The 16,027-nt window shown below is 47.6% G+C and overlaps 1 protein-coding gene across 2 annotated transcripts in view; it reads left to right on the forward strand.

Annotated features, from left to right (window-relative positions):
• The first annotated feature begins 547 nt into the window (after nucleotides 1–547).
• Nucleotides 548–16,027, forward strand: part of LOC127569405 (UDP-glucose 6-dehydrogenase-like) — a 56,005-nt gene continuing 40,525 nt past the window's right edge. Inside the window, exons 1-3 of one of the 2 annotated variants that reach the window (XM_052014018.1) lie at nucleotides 548–651; nucleotides 11,421–11,521; nucleotides 13,253–13,428. In XM_052014018.1, the coding sequence (XP_051869978.1) occupies nucleotides 13,267–13,428 (162 nt within the window). In that variant the 5' untranslated portion in view covers nucleotides 548–651; nucleotides 11,421–11,521; nucleotides 13,253–13,266. The remainder of the gene's footprint in view (nucleotides 652–11,420; nucleotides 11,522–13,252; nucleotides 13,429–16,027) is intronic. The other variant, XM_052014019.1, reaches the window with a different exon arrangement.

The following is a 16,027-nucleotide window of genomic DNA, read 5'->3' on the forward strand; positions in this document are numbered from 1 at the left end:
ATCTATTTAATGAGGTAGCCTCTACTGCCTCCCTGGGCAGAGAATTCCACAGATTCACTATGCTCTGGGAAAAGCAGTTCCTCCTCGTCTCCATCCTAAATCTATTCCCCCGAATCTTGAGGCCATGTCCCCTAGTTCTAGTCTCACCTACCAGTGGAAACAAGTTCCCTCCCTCTTATCCCTATCTGTCCCTTCCATAACTTTGTACGTTTCCATAAGATCCCCTCCTAATTCTTCAGTGTAGTCCCAAGCGACTCAATCTCCCCTTATTCCTCGGTACCTGTGACAATAATAAACCAATTTGTATCTGAGGGAGGTGAGCTCCACTTTCCTCTCCTATCAGATCCCACCAACTGCAGCCCTCCGTCCCCTCCAACGATTACCCCCCCCCCCCCCCCTCTGTGGCTGGCCCCACTCCCACCAGGGGCTCTCTGCTGGGTCTAAGGCAACCCGCCCGCTTTCCTCCTCGGGCGCTAACCTACGCCTGGACCCTGCAGGGTTAAACACCGACGCTTGCGTGGCTTTTTTTTGTTGGAGGGGGATGGATCCGGCTGCTGGGAGACGGGCTCACACTCTGTGACTTGGGAGACTCGCACGCAATTGGAACTGAAACTCCCTGCCCTCTCGTCTGCGGACCGGTGCTGGCCCTGGGTAAGAACCCCGAGGTTATTATATCCCAGTCACTTTTTGTTCTGGTTTGTGTGTGTGTGTCTGGTGGTTCAGGGAGAGCGGGGCCTGACTGGCTGCTGATCTCACCGGCGGTTTCAGAGCTCTCCCAGTCGGGAGTGCAGCGCTGGCGAGCTGCCTTGTCTCCTGTTCCCCGGGCTGATCTAATTCATTCAGCGGCCGATCTCTCCCCTTCCCTGGGAAATATCCTGCCGGGGAGGAGGGAATCGAACCCCCACCTTTCCATCCCGCCCCCGGCGAATCTTCAGCTCCCGCCCCTGTGTGATAACGGGGAGATGGGAGACTGCAGTGCAAGGAGTGGTTTTTGCAACAGCTCAGAAATGTCTCAGGGAAACCCGAACTTCAAGCTCTGGGTGGTCCCCAGATGCCGCCCAAGTTGCCCTGATATGGGGGGTGTAGCAGCCGATTTGCAGGATCCCACGATATGATCATAACCAGGTCAGGACATGGAACGGGCCCCCACGGTGCACAATATTGTGCCCAACTAATTAAGGTATCTTCATTAGTCTCATGTACATCGAAACACACAGTGAAATACATCTTTTGCGTAGAGTGTTCTGGGGGGCAGCCCACAAGTGTTGCCTCGCTTCCGGCGCCAACGTAGCACGCCCACAACTTCCTAACCCGCACGTCTTTGGAATGTGGGAGGAAACCGGAGCACCCGGAGGAAACCCACGCAGACACGGGGAGAACGTACAAACTCCTTACAGACAGCGGCGGGAATTGAACCCGGGTCGCTGGCGCTGTAATAGCGTTACACTAACCGCTGCACTACAGGGCCTGCCCGGTAATTAAATGCTTTAACTAAACTTACCCCTTCAGCCTACACAATGCCATATCCCTCCATTCTCTGCACATCCATGTGCCTATCTAAGGGCCTCTTAAACACCTCTATCGTATCTGCCTCCACCACCACCCCTGGCAGCCTGTTCCAGGCACCCACCACTCTCTGTGTAAAAGAAAAACTTGCCCTGTGATTAAGTAATGTTGATTGGACAATTAGTGGGATGAGAATTTTTTTTAATTAATGCAGTGTTTGGGTCTGGAATGAGGGTGTAGAGCAGGCAGATTCAGCTGGGGCCTTTTTCCAAATGTCTTCTGTCTTGAGACAGTGAGGAGGCTTCTCAGATTAGCAGTTGGCATGGCCTCTGGGCAAACTCATAGAGGAATACAGCAGGAAGACAGGCCCTTCGGCCCAACTCATCCATGCCAACCAAGATACCCATCTAAGCGAGTTCCATCTGCCTGCATTTGGCCCATATCCCTCTAAACCTTTCCTATCCATGTACCTGTCCAAATGTCTTTTAAACATATCAGTTGTTCCTGCCTCTACCACACCCTCTGGCTGCTCGTTCCATATACCCACGACCCTCTGTGTGAGGAAGTGCCCCCTCAGATCCCTTTAAACCTTTCCCCTCTCACCCTAAACCTATGCCCCCTGGTTTTAAACTCCCCTACCCTGGGAAAGAGACGGTGACCATCCACCTTATCTCTGCCCCTCATAGTTTTATAAACCTCTATCAGGTCACCTCTCAGCCTCCTTCGCTCCAGGGAAAATAGCCCCAGCCTCTCCAGTCTCTCCTTATAACTCAAACCCTCCAGTCCTGGCAACATCCTTGGGAATCTTTTCTGTGCCTTCTCGAGTTTAATCACACCCTTGGGCTCCTGTGGATTCATTGCAGTTGCTGCGTCTCGCTGAAGGCAGCAGGTTACATTGCAGGACTTTGGAAGTTGTGCAGTTATAAGGGTCCAGAGAGGCCGAGGACTGCAGCTGGAGATCAGTGCAAACATAGAAAATAGAAGCAGGGGTAGGACATTCGGCCCATTCTGTCTGCTTCTCCATTCAGTAAGGTCACGGCTAATCTTTTACCTCAGCACCACTCCCCTACACTAACCGTGATTGCCTCAATGTCTAAAATGCATCAATGTCAGTCTTAAAAATATTCAGCAACTGGGCCTCCTCAGCTCTTCATGGTGGGGAATTCCAAAGATTCACCACCCTCTGGCTGAAGAAACTGCTTCTCAATTTGGCATGTCCCCTTTGACCCTCACCAATTTTTATTGATGCGCCATAGAAAGCATCCTATCCAGATGCATCACAGCTTGGTACGGCAACTGCTCTGCTCATGACCGCAAGAAACTGCAGAGAGTTGTGGACACAGCTCAGCACATCACGGAAACCAGCCTCCCCTCCATGGACTCTGTCTACACTTCTTGCTGCCTTGGTAAATCAGCCAACATAATCAAAGACCCCACCCACCCCGGACATTCTCTCTTCTCCCCCTCTCCCATCAGGCAGGAGATACAAAAGCCTGAAAGTACATACCACCAGACTCAAGGACAGCTTCTATCCCACTGTTATGAGACTATCGAATGGTTCCCTAGTATGATAAGCTGGACTCTTGACCTCACAATCTATCTCATTGTGACCTTGCACCTTATTGTCTGCCTGTACTGCACTTTCTCTGTAACTGTAACACTTTATTCTGCATTCTGTTATTGTTTTCCCTTGTACTGCCTCGATGCACTGTTGTAATGAAATGATCTGTAGGGACGGCGTGCGAAACAAAGTCTTTCACTGTACCTCAGTACATGTGACAATAATAAACCAATTTACCAATCTACCCAGAATGACCAACCACATATTTTGAGACTGAGCACTGGTTCTATATATCGCAGTCCAGGGAAACACCAACTGCATCAAACAACTACTGGGACGTTATGCAGAGTCCCCCTCAACAGGACATTGGTGAGGCCATTTGGTCACCCTGTTTCGGAAGGACATTATTGAGCTGGAAAGAGTGCAAAGAAAACTTAGGAGAATGCTGCCAGGACCCGAGGGACTGACTTATAGGGAGATTAGATCAGATCTTTATCAGTCACATGTACATCGAAACACACAGTGAAATGCACCTTTTGCGTAGAGTGTTCTGAGGGCAGCCCGCAAGTGTCGCCACGCTTCCGGCGCCAACATAGCACGCCCACAACTTCCTAACCCGTACGTCTTTGGAATGTGGGAGGAGGCCGGAGCACCCGGAGGAAACCCACGCAGACACGGGGAGAACGTACAAACTCCTTACGGACAGTGGCCGGAATTGAACCCGGGTCGCTGGCGCTGTAATAGTGTTACGCGAACCGCTGCACTGCCGTGCGTGGTTGGGCAGGCTAGGACTTTACTTCTTGGAACATAGGACAACATATAAAGTCATGAGGGGCACAGATAGAGTGAATGCACACAGTATTTTTCCCAGGGAAAGGGAACCAAAAACTAGAGGGCATAGGTTTAAGGTGAGAGGGGAAAGATTTAAGAGATACCTCAGGAGAAACCTCTTCACCCAGAGGGTGGTGGGTATATGGATTGAGCTGCCAGAGGAAGTGGTTGAGGCAGGTACAATAACAACATTTAAAAGCCATTTGGACAGATAGGCAAGGTTTAGAGGGATTTGGGCAAATGGGACTAGCTTTGGCTGGTACCTTGGTCGGCAGGACAAACATAAAACAGAACAGCACAGGAACGGGTTCTTCAGCCTACAATGTTGTGCTGAACTAATTAAGCTAATGATGCCTAATTAAATGAACCTCTTCTGTCTACACAGTGTCCATATCTGTCCATTCTCTGCACATCCATGTGCCTATCTAAGAGTCTCTTAAACACATCAATTGTATCTGCCTCCACCACCACCCCTGACAGCGCATTCCAGGCACCCACCACTCTCTGTGTAAAAAAAAACTTGCTCGCATACATCTCCTTTGTTTAGTTGATGCCAGTAGAATAAAACACATCCACTCTACAATACAAACACCTAATTAGCCTGTTTGAAGCCCAGAAAGTTGGACCGAAATGCCTGTTTCTGTACTGTATTACTATGTGACTCTATGCATGTCTGGTCTGTCTCGCTCTGAGAGAATGCCATATGTCTCAATGAGATCACAGCTCATTCTTCTAAAGAGTACAGAGCCAGCCCGCTCAATCTCATGACAAATCCCCATCCCTGCAACCTTGTGAATACTTGCTGCACTCTATCATTCTCGCCTACTCTGTGTTGTAATGGCCTTTCCTCGATAGGCAGACCAGACGTATGCACAGCATTCCAGACAGTTTCACCAGGACCCTACATAATTGGACCAAGATAGCTCTTGTGCTCAAATCCTCTTGTAATACAGACCAACATACAATTTGCCTTCTTTCTTTCTTTTTCAATCTTTTTATTAATTTTCAAATTAATACAGATTAATACATATAACATGGGTAATTATACACATAATACAAAGAGATCAGGAGGACAATCATGACATATATAGTCATAAAGAATAAAAAATATATTCTAGGCCCCACAGTTTCTTAGTAAATGAATTTATTACAAAAAAAAATCAAAAGGAGAAAGAAAAAGATTTATTATATAAAAAACACCCAAATCGAAAAAAAATTGCAAGTAATAAATCGAACAAACTAAAAAAAATTTCAAAAGACAAACAAAACTGGACTGATATTTCTCAATGAACAAAGAGCGTTATTATGTCATCAACTCCGCTCCTCTCAGTTCAAAGATTATTGAAAAGGGATCGATATCATATGAAAATATTGAATAAATGGACTCCAAACTTCCTCAAATTTAAGCGAAGAATCAACAGTGCCACTCCTTAATTTTTTCTGTTTAAACATGACATAGTTTGAGAAAAATTTGCCTTCTTAATTGCGATCTATACTTGCCTGTCATGAGTGAAGCCTCAATGAGCAGGATATGGAATTAATGCAGGTAAGCAGGGTTAGTATAGATAGGCATGATGGTGAGCAGAGACACAGTGGGCCGAAGGGCCTGCTTCTGTGCTGTACAACTCTATGACTATATAATACAGACGCAAGTCCTTCAACCCACCATGACCATACCAACCCTGAAGCAACCATTGACACTAATCCCACTCACCAGCACTTGGTCCTTGGCCTTCTGTGCCTTGCCAGTTCAAGTGGTATTGGTTTATTATTGTCACTAGTACAGAGGTACAGTGAAAAACTTGTCTTGCATACACAGTGCAGTTACATTGAGTTAGTACAGAGTGCATTGATGTAGTACAGGTAAAAAAAACAATAACAGTACAGAGTAAAGTGTCACAGCCACAGAGAAAGTGCAGCGCAATAAGGTGCAAGGTCACAACAAGGTAGATCGTGAGGTCAGAGTCCATCTCATCGTATAAGGACACCATTCAATAGTCTTATCACAGTGGGGTAGAAGCTGTCCTTGAGCCTGGTGGTACATGCCCTCAGGCTCCTGTATATTCTACCTGATGGAAGAGGAGAGAAGAGAGAATGACCTGGGTGGGTGGGCTTTGATTATGCTGGCTGCTTCACCAAGGCAGCGAGAGGTAAAGACCAATGAGTCCAATGAGACAGGCTGGTTTCTGTGATGCGCTGAGCTGTGTTCACAACTCTCTGCAGTTTCTTGCAGTCCTGGGGAGAGCAGTTGCCATACCAAGCCGTGATGCATCCGGACAGGATGCTTTCTATGGTGCATCGATAAAGGTTGGTGAGTGTGAAAGGGGACATACTGAATTTCTTTAGCCTCCTGAGGAAGTAGAGGCGCTGGTGAGCTTTCTTGGCCGTGGCATCTACGTGATTTGACCAGGACAGGCTGTTGGTGATGTTCACTCCCAGGAACTTGAAGCTCTCAACCCTCTCGAGTGCTCACCCAGATTCTTCTTAAATGTTGAAAGAACCTCTGTCTTCCTCCACCCACTGGCTGGAATCTGGAACGCACTCCATCTCTGAGTGGAACAATTTCTCCTCGGGGGGTGGGAACACCCCTCTAAACCTCTTGCCCCTTACCCTATAAGATAAGATATCTTTAGTCACATGTACATCGAAACACACAGTGAAATGCATCTTTTGCGTAGAGTGTTCAAGGGGGCAGCCCAACACAGCACGCCCACAACTTCCTAACCCGTATGTCTTTGGAATGTGGGAGGAAACAGAGCACCCGGAGGAAACTCATGCAGACACGGGCTTACAGACAGCGGCCAGAATTGAACCCGGGTCGCTGGTGTTGTAAAGCGTTACGCTAACCACTGCACTACGGTGCCTGCCTAGTAATTAAATGTCTTAACTAAACTTACCCCTTCTGCCTACACAATGCCATATCCCTCCATTCTCTGCACATTCATGTGCCTATCTGAGAGCCTCTTAAAAGCCTCTATCGTATCTGCCTCCACCACCATCCCTGGCAGCACATTCCAGGCACCCACCACTCTCTGTGTGAGTGGTGGGTGCCTGGAATGTGTTGCCAAGGGTCTCCGTGACAATTAGTGGGATGAGAACTTTTTTAATTAATGCAGTGTTTGGGTCTGGAATGAGGGTGTAGAGCAGGCAGATTCAGCTGTGGCCTTTTTCCGACTGTCTTCTGTCTTGAGACAGTGAGGAGGCTTCTCATATTAGCAGTTGGTTTGGCCGGACTTGAACCCAGGTCGCTGACACTGTAATGGCGTTACACTACCGTGCCTCATGCCTATACCCATGCCCTCTAACTTTAGACAGGTCTGCTGTGGGGAAATGTTTCCTACCATTGACCCTAACTGTGCCCCAGTACTATCTGCCCCAGTGATTCATGTATAACGACACTCAGGATTACTCAACACCTTTCAGTCTCTTATCATTTAAACAAAATACTTTGGTTTTTTTCTACCAAAAAGTAAACGACCTTGCCCATTTACCCAGCCTGGCTGTACCCCTTGCAACCTCTCTACATCTTCTTCACAGCCTTCACTTCCACCCAGCTTTGTATCAGCAGTAAACGTGTACATTACACCTGATCCCCTCATCCAAATCGTTGACATAGAATGCGTACAACAGCTGGGCCCCAGCACTGATACCGGCCGCACCCCTCCAGTCACTGGCTTGCAACATAAAAATGTCCCCACAAGAAATCAGCAGGTCAACACACACAAAATGCTGGAGGAACTCAGCGGGTCAGGCAGCATCTATGGAGGGAAATAGACAGTCGACATTTCGGGTCGAGACCCTTCATCAGGACTGGAAAGGAAGAGGGCAGAAGCCAGAATAAGAAGGGAGGGGGTGGTTGGGGGGGGGGGGGAACAGGCTGGCAGATGATAGGTGAGGGGGGAAGGTAGGTGGGTGCAGGAAGGGGGAGGTGTGAGAAGGTGATAGGTAGAAGAGGCAAAGGGACCATGGAATAAAGGGAAGGAGGTGGGGAGTAGATGGACAGGTCATGATGTTGGGGGAAGGGACGGGCAGCTCATGGGGTGGCGGAGGGAGGGGTGAGGGGACCACAGCAATGAGGGAAGAGGTGAGGGGTTACCTGAAGTTGGGGAAATCAATGTTGAGGCTGTCAGGTTGGAGACCACCAGGGCAGAACGTGAGGTGTCGTTCCTCCGACGTATGTCTGTGAAGGCAAAAGGTGTCAGTCAAGGTTTTGGGTGGAGACACTGTATCAGGACACGCAACAATGTCCCGTTTATCCCTCCTTCCTGTTTTCTGTTAACGAATCCTTAACCAGTTCCAGTGTTTCACCCCCAATACCATGCACTCTACTTTTGTTTAATAACCGTAAAATAGACCATAAGATGTAGGAGCAGAATTAGGCCATTCAGCCCATCGAGTCTGCTCTGCCATTCAATCACGGCTGATTTCTTTGTTCAACCCCATTCTCCTGCCTTCTCCCTGTAACCCTTAACCCCCTTACCAGTCAAGAACTCATCAATCTCTGCCTTAAATACACCCAATGACTTGGCCTCCACAGCCGTCTGTGGCAACGAATTCCACAAGTTCACCACCTTCTGGCTGAAGAAATTCCTCCTCATCTCAGTTCTAAAGGGACGTCCCTTTATTCTGAGGCTGTCCTCTCAGATCCTAGACTCTCCTAGTAATAGAAACATCCTCTCCACGTCCACTCTAGATTGGTTTATTATTATCACGTGTTCCAAGGTACAGTGAAAAATGTGTCTTGCATACCGTTCATACAGATCATTTCATTCCACACTGCATTGAGGTAGTACACGGGAAAACAACAACAGAATGCAGAATAAAGTGTCACAGAGAAAGTGCAGTGCAGGCAGACATTAAGGTGCAAGGCCATAACGAGGTAGAGTGTGAGGTCAAGAGTCCAGTTTATTGCACTGGGGACCATTCAATAGTCTTACAACAGCAGGATAGAAGCTGTCCTTGAACCTGGTGGTATGTGCTTTCAGGCTTTTGTATCTTCTGCCCGATGGGAGAGGGGAGAAGAGAGAATGTCTGGGGGGGTGGGGTCTTTGACTATGTTGGCTGCTTTACAGAGTACATGGAGGGGAGGCTGGTTTCCGTGCTGTGCTGAGCTGTGTTCACAACTCTCTGCAGTTCCTAGCAGTCACAGGGGGAACTTTTGCCGTACCGAGCCGTGATGCATCCAGATAGGAGGCTTCCTTTGGTGTATTGATAAAAATTGGTGAGGGTCAACGGGGACATGCCGAATTTCTTTAGCCTCCTGAGGAAGTAGAGGCTCTGGTGCGAATTCTTGACCATGGTGTCTTTGTGGTTGGACCAGGACAGGCTATTGGCGATATTCACTCCTAGGAACTTGAAGCTCTCAACCCTCTCAATCTCAGCACCGTTGATGTAAACAGGAGTGTGTGCACTGCATCGCCCCCCACCCCACCCCACTTCCTGAAATCATCCAGGCCTTTCAGCGCACCTTTGTGTGCCCCTTATTGGAGGCATTCTGTAAGTCCAAGTACTGACCAAGCTGGTTCCCTCTTAGCTGTACATGTAACGAATAAAGATATCTACCTATCTATTCTGCTAGTTACAATCTCAAAACTCACTTGACAGATTAGTCAAATTTGATTTCCTTTTCTTAAATCCATTTTGATTCTGCCCAATCCTATGGATATTTCTGAACTGCCCTGTTACCAGTTCCTCAACAATTGCTGCTTCTGTACCCCCTCCCCCCACCGATTGGTCTACAGTTCCTGAACAGGAGCCTAAGGGCACACACCACCGGGCTCAAGGACAGCTTCTATCCCACTGCGATAAGACTATTGAACGGTTCCCTTATACAATGAGGTGGACTATGACCTCACGATCTACCTTGTTGTGACCTTGCACCTTATTGCACTGCACTTTCTCTGTGACTGTGACACTTTACTCTGTACTGTTATTGTTTTTACCTGTACTACCTCAATGCACTCTGTGCTAACTCAATGTAACTGCACTGTGTAATGAATTGACCTGTACGATCGGTATGCAAGACAAGTTTTTCACTGTACCTCGGTACAAGTGACAATAGTAAACCAACACCAATACCCTCCTTTCCTATTCACTTGTTGTGAAGGAACTGTAACGGTTAATTTGTGTGTAACAAGCTCCCACCAACAGCCAGCAGATAATGTCCCGATGGTTGGTGTTCCACGGAGATGCAAGAGACAACAGGAGCTGGAATCTGGGGTAACACACAAAAAGCTGGAGGCAGCATCTGTGGAGGGAAATGGACAGTCCAGGTGAAGGGTCTTCACCCAAAATGTTAACTGTCCATTTCCCTCCACAGATGCTGCCTGACCTGTTGAGTTCCTCCAGTTTCAGTGTTGGTCAGGCCAAAGGCGCAAAGTCACTGCTGCTCTTTGAGAGAGTGTTCTTGGATCCTTTGCCCTTGAAATAAGATCTGATCCCACCGAACCAGAGGATATTCGGGGGTACAAAATTAAAATCAGGGCCAATCCAAACTTGCGGAAGTCCAAGAACATTTGGCCCGACCAAACTGGATGCATGTTGTGACTCCCACTGGGCTTGGGTTGCGCGGCCAGAGTCTACACACCACCTTTCCAGAGTATTGGCCCGGATTGTGCTCTTTGTGGGACTTGAACCCACGAACCCCTGATTGCAGTGGGAGTGCTTCTGACTGAGCCTTGGCTCACACTGATCGTGCATTATTTCTTCTGCTGCCTGCGAGTGGGTGCACTGGTTCGTCCCCTAAGTCTTCAGTACAAAACCTCCTTGGCAGTGTGAATGTGTGAGTGATTATACAGTGGTTCTGTGCCATTGGGTGTCTGTAACTGACCAATTCCTGACTCAGCTGGGATTACGTGTCAGGAACATTGCTGCAAACAGAAAACTTTTGTATTTTCTAGCATTTTCTTTCCTAGAAAACATTATCTGGTTCTTAATGCCTCATTTACTATGTATGGCAGATTGCAGGATGCATATTAGCTGTTGGCTTCTCGAGTTGTAACTGTGATTCAGTTCAGGACACTTGGTTGTGCCAAGGTTATGCAAACACTTGGAAAATTACGAGCTTTTCATTCAAATAAACTTTCCACCCAGTCTTGCCCCAGGAGCTATAATTGAGCATTTTAATATTTGTTTGTGGAACTTAGTGATGTGGGTGACGAATGAGTTAGTCCAGTAAGGAGAGTGTTGTTACTTAATAAATTGCTGAACACCAACAAATGAAAATCAAAGACTGCAAATGCTGGAAATCGGGAGCAACACACACAAAATGTTGGAGGAACTCGGCAGGTCAGGCAGCATCTATGAAGGGAAATGGACGGTGAACTTTTCGGGTCGAGACCCTACCTCAGGACTGGACTGCAAATGCTGGAAATCTGAAATAAAATCGGAAAATGCTGGAAACACTCCGAAAGTCAAGCAGCATCGGTGGAATGGGAAACAGGTAACATTTTGGGTTGGAGACCAGCCCAGCCTGATAAAGGGTCTTTATCCAGAAAGGTTAAATCTTTTTCTGTTTCCACAGATGCTGCCTGACCTGAGTTTCCTGAGTTTTATCTCCCTGAGGACTTCAGAGCTAATTATCTTGGGTTACACAGGCTGGAGACCAGCTACTTGCCTGAACAGGTCTGTGTCAGTGTTTATGTTCCTGACAATCCTCCATCCCTCTCGTTTTATCTCGTTCCATCAGCACTCTTTTCTTGCCTGTGTATTACTCAATTTTCTGCTTGATTGCACCTCTTCTATTTCCCTGCTTGTGGGAGGGAGTTCCATGTTCCCACCAGAGAAATTTCTCTGGCATTCTGGATTCATTGCAGTTCTGGTCTCTGCCATGTGAAAAGATCTCCCACCTTTACTGTATCAAAGCCCTTCATAATCCTAAAACCTCCTGTCAGGTTGTGACTCTAAATGCAGCAGTTTCTTTAGTTCTTTCTTGTGTTTATCACCTCTTGTTTTGCCTTGATCCTTGCAAATCTCTTTTGTAATTGGTGTATTATTGTCACATGTACCTGGATACGGTGAAAAGCTTTTGTTTGCGTGCCATCCATACAGATCATTCCATACATATGTACATTGAGGTAGTACAAAACGGAAACAATAACAGAATGCGGAATATAGTGTTACATTTACAGAGAAAGTGTAGACAAAGTGCAAGGGCCATGACAAGGTAGATTGGGAGATTAAGAGTTCATCTTTAGCATATGAGAGGTCTGTTCAAGAGTCTGATAACAGCGGGATAGAAGCTGTCCTTGAGCCTGGTGGTACGTTTTTTCAAACTTTTGTATCTTCTGCCCGATGGGAGGGGGGAGAAGAGAGAATGACCAGGACCTCCCAGTGGCCACCCACTTCAATTCCACATCCCACTCCCACACTGACATGTCTGTCCACGGCCTCCTCTACTGCCACGTTGAGGCCAGGCGCAGGTTGGAGGAACAACACCTCATATTCCGCCTGGGGATTCTCCAACCTGATGGCCTCAACATCGATTTCTCTAACTGGTGACCCCACCCCTTCTTTTTCTCCCCCCAACTCCTTTGTCCTCCCTTATTCCTGTGGCTCCCTTCCCTCTGGCTTGATGACCTGCCCATCTCCTCTCCTCCCCTCCCCCATCCTTTATTCCGTGGTCCACTGCCCTCTCCTACCGGATTCCTTCTTCTTCAGCCCTTTGCCTCTTCTACCTAACATCTCTCAGCTTATTACATCTTCCCCCCTCCTCCCCCACCCACCTACCTTCCCCCTCTCACCTGAACTCACCTGTCCCCTGCCTGCGTGTGCTCCTCCCCCTCCCCCCACTTTCTTATTCTGGCTTCTGCCCTCTTCCTTTCCAGTCCTGATGAAGGGTCTCGGCCCGAAACATCGACTGTTTATTTCTCTCCATAGATGCTGCCTGACCCGCTGAGTTCCTCCAGCACCTTTTGTGTATTGTCCTCGATTACGTTGGCTGCTTTCCCAAGACAGCAGGCTGCCAATAGGCCGAGTTGATAGAGGGGAGGCTGGTTTTCTTGATGGACTGGGCCGTGTTCACAACTCTCCGCAATGTCTTGTGGTCTTGGGCAAAGCAGAAGCAGTTGTACCTTCTCTAGTCTCTGTGTCTTCAACACGATAGAGACAAAAGCTATTGTTGGTGCTCCCAGGAAGGAAAGGGCTCGGTAATCAACTGAAACAAGATTGGAGAGGGTGGCGAATGGGGTGGGGGGGGGGTTGTTGGAGGGAATTGACCTAGTGAGGGGTATGAGAGGAGGTATCACCAACGCTTTGGGTGTAATTGGACCACACCAGCTTCCATCTCTTGCTTGTTCTCTGATACTCAATGACAATTTTCTTCCCCTCCCCCCCCCCCCCCCCCCCCCCCAAAAGGGTAGGTGAAGAAGATGGTTGTGGTCAACAAGATCTGTTGCATTGGAGCAGGATACGTCGGAGGTCCAACCTGCAGTGTCATTGCGCAGATGTGCAAGAACATCACCGTAACCGTGGTGGATGTGAATGCCGAGCGGATTAAGGCCTGGAATTCCAACCATCTCCCTATCTTTGAGGTGAATCGTTTGATTACTTCCCGTTAGCTGAACAAATGCTTGAAGCTGACCTTTGGATGTGAGAATGATTAACCTTCTGCTGACGCACCTTGCGATATTAGGCTTGCCTTGGTCAATCCGATAGCTTTATGATGGGGGATGAGGGAGATGTTTGTGGATTTGCAGCAGACTATGTATTTGCTGTTTCCCTCTGACACTGAAGTAAGCTTTGAGACCCATCAAGCCTATACCAGACCTCAGATCTCTCTCATTAGCGTCATAGAGATCAGAGAGTCGTACAGCACGGAAACAGGCCCTTCGGCCCAACTTTTCCGTGCTGACCAAGTTGCCTAACTGAGCGAGTGCTACTTGTTTGAATTTGGCCCAGATCCCTCTGAACTTTTCCTATCCACGTACCTGTCCAAGTGTCTTTTTAAATGTCGTAGTTGTACCCGCCTCTACCACTTCCTCTGGCAGCTCGTTCCATATACCCACCACCCTCTGTGTGGAAAAAGTTGCGGCTTGGGTCCTCTTTAAACAAACCTGGAGACATTACTTCGAATTGCTTGCTCTAACTCATTAATATATATTGTGAATAGTTGGGGTTCAGGCACTGATCCCTGCTGTACCCCACTAATCACTACCTTGCACTCTACCAACCACTTCTCTATCGTTACATCCTGCTTCCCACCCTCTCCTCATCCTCCTCCAACTCTCCGTCACACCCCTGTCTTTCTTCACTCTCTTCTTTTGTTGGTGTACGTGAATCTTGGGAGAGAATTGTCTCAGACTTGGTAGAGAGCCTGTTGAAAAACACGATGATGCTGGAGGAACTCAGCAGGCCAGGCAGCATCCATGGAGAAAAGCAGGCGGTCAACGTTTCGGGTCAGGACTGAAGATAGGAAAAGGGGAAGCCCAATATATAGGAGGGAAGAGCAGAGCAGTGATAGGTGGACAAAAGAGGGGAGGCGGGGTGGGCACAGGGTGGTGATAGGTAGATGCAGGTAAGAGACAGTGATAGGCAGGTGCGGGGGAGGAGGGGAGAGGGCCTGTGCTGTCCAACATTGGTTTTGCTGTAATCTCTAAAATGGCCTGGGTCTGATTAAATTCACATGACCGATTCTCTCTTTTGGATACTCTGCGGTATTGGTATTGGTTTATTATTGTCACTTGTACCAAGGTACATTGAAAAACTTGTCTTGCAAACCGATCATACAGATCAATTCATTACACAGTGCAGTTACATTGGGTTAGTACAGAGTGCATTGAGGTAGTACAGGTAAAAACAATAACAGTGCAGAGTAAAGTGTCACAGCTACAGAGAAAGTGCAGTGCAATAAGGTGCAAGGTCACAACAAGGTAGATCGTGAAGTCATAGTCCATTTTATCGTATAAGGGAACCGTTCAATAGTCTTATCACAGTGGGGTAGAAGCTGTCCTTAAGTTTGGTGGTACATGCCCTCAGGCTCCTGTATCTTCTACCTGATGGAAGAGGAGAGAAGAGGGAATGTCCCGGGTGGGTGGGGTCTTTGATTATGCTGGCTGCTTCACCAAGATAGCGAGAGGTAAAGATTGAGTCCAAGGAGGGGAGGGTGATGAGCTGGGCTGTGTCCACAACTCTCTGCAGAGATAAGTGGATTAGCCCTGTAGGGAAATTCTTCTAGTGTTCAGACAATGAAGTGTGTGCTAACAACTGTGTATTGACCTAGATTATTCACTAAACCATTGATGGTATTATTAGGGAGTATCTAGATCCACTGAGGAATGGGAGCACCCCTGTTTCGTCCAGAGATCATTGAGGGTGTGCAACCTGCTCCCCCAAGGTGCGGTAGAGGTGAATAACTGGGGTGCATTTCAGAGGAAGCTGGATGTGGAGATGGGGAAGGTCGGAGGTGCCTCGTGTGAAGCAGAAACACTGGCTGTTTCTATACAGTGGCTTCTTGGATTAATCATTAAGTCTTCCAATCACAATAAGATACAACTAGTTGTAGAGAGTCACCAAGCAATTCCAATGATAAATGACTGCAAGTGGGGTTACTTACAAATGATTGACCAGAAGTTGTAAAAGTAACTTTCTGTATCATTGGAGTTTTTCGTAATTAACTCTCTCCACTCACTGAGTCCCGGGGATTGACTTTAGTCTGGGGAGAGTCTTGGAAACGTGGTGGGCAACACGACTGGAAAATGGAGAGTGAAATCTTTCAGCTACCGGTGAATTGCTCATTTCTTCCACTGCTGAGCTTGCTCACGAGTTTCAAGGTTAAATCGGAGCCAACAGTGGTCCTTAGTGAGAACTCCAGTTCATGGTTTTCATTGAGGTACTGACCACTCTGTTGGCAATGCTGTACTGCAGAATGTTACTGTTGTAAATGACTGGGGTTTGATTACTTTTAGAAAATCAAACTTTTTCTTTTTTGGCTAAATAAAACTTTTCTCTCTTGCTTGTTTAGGAAGAAAGATCTAAAGTTCAAGTTTATTGTCTTAGGCATACATACCCAGGGTATGAATGCCATGAAAGTTAGCCTTCTGCAGCAGCATGGTAGTGTAGCGGTTAGCGTAACGCTATTACAGTGCCAGTGACCCAGGTTCATTTCCGGCCGCTGTCTGTAAGGAGTTTGTA

Source organism: Pristis pectinata, chromosome 4 (genome assembly GCF_009764475.1).
Source record: "Pristis pectinata isolate sPriPec2 chromosome 4, sPriPec2.1.pri, whole genome shotgun sequence".
NCBI classification, from domain to species: domain Eukaryota; kingdom Metazoa; phylum Chordata; class Chondrichthyes; order Rhinopristiformes; family Pristidae; genus Pristis; species Pristis pectinata.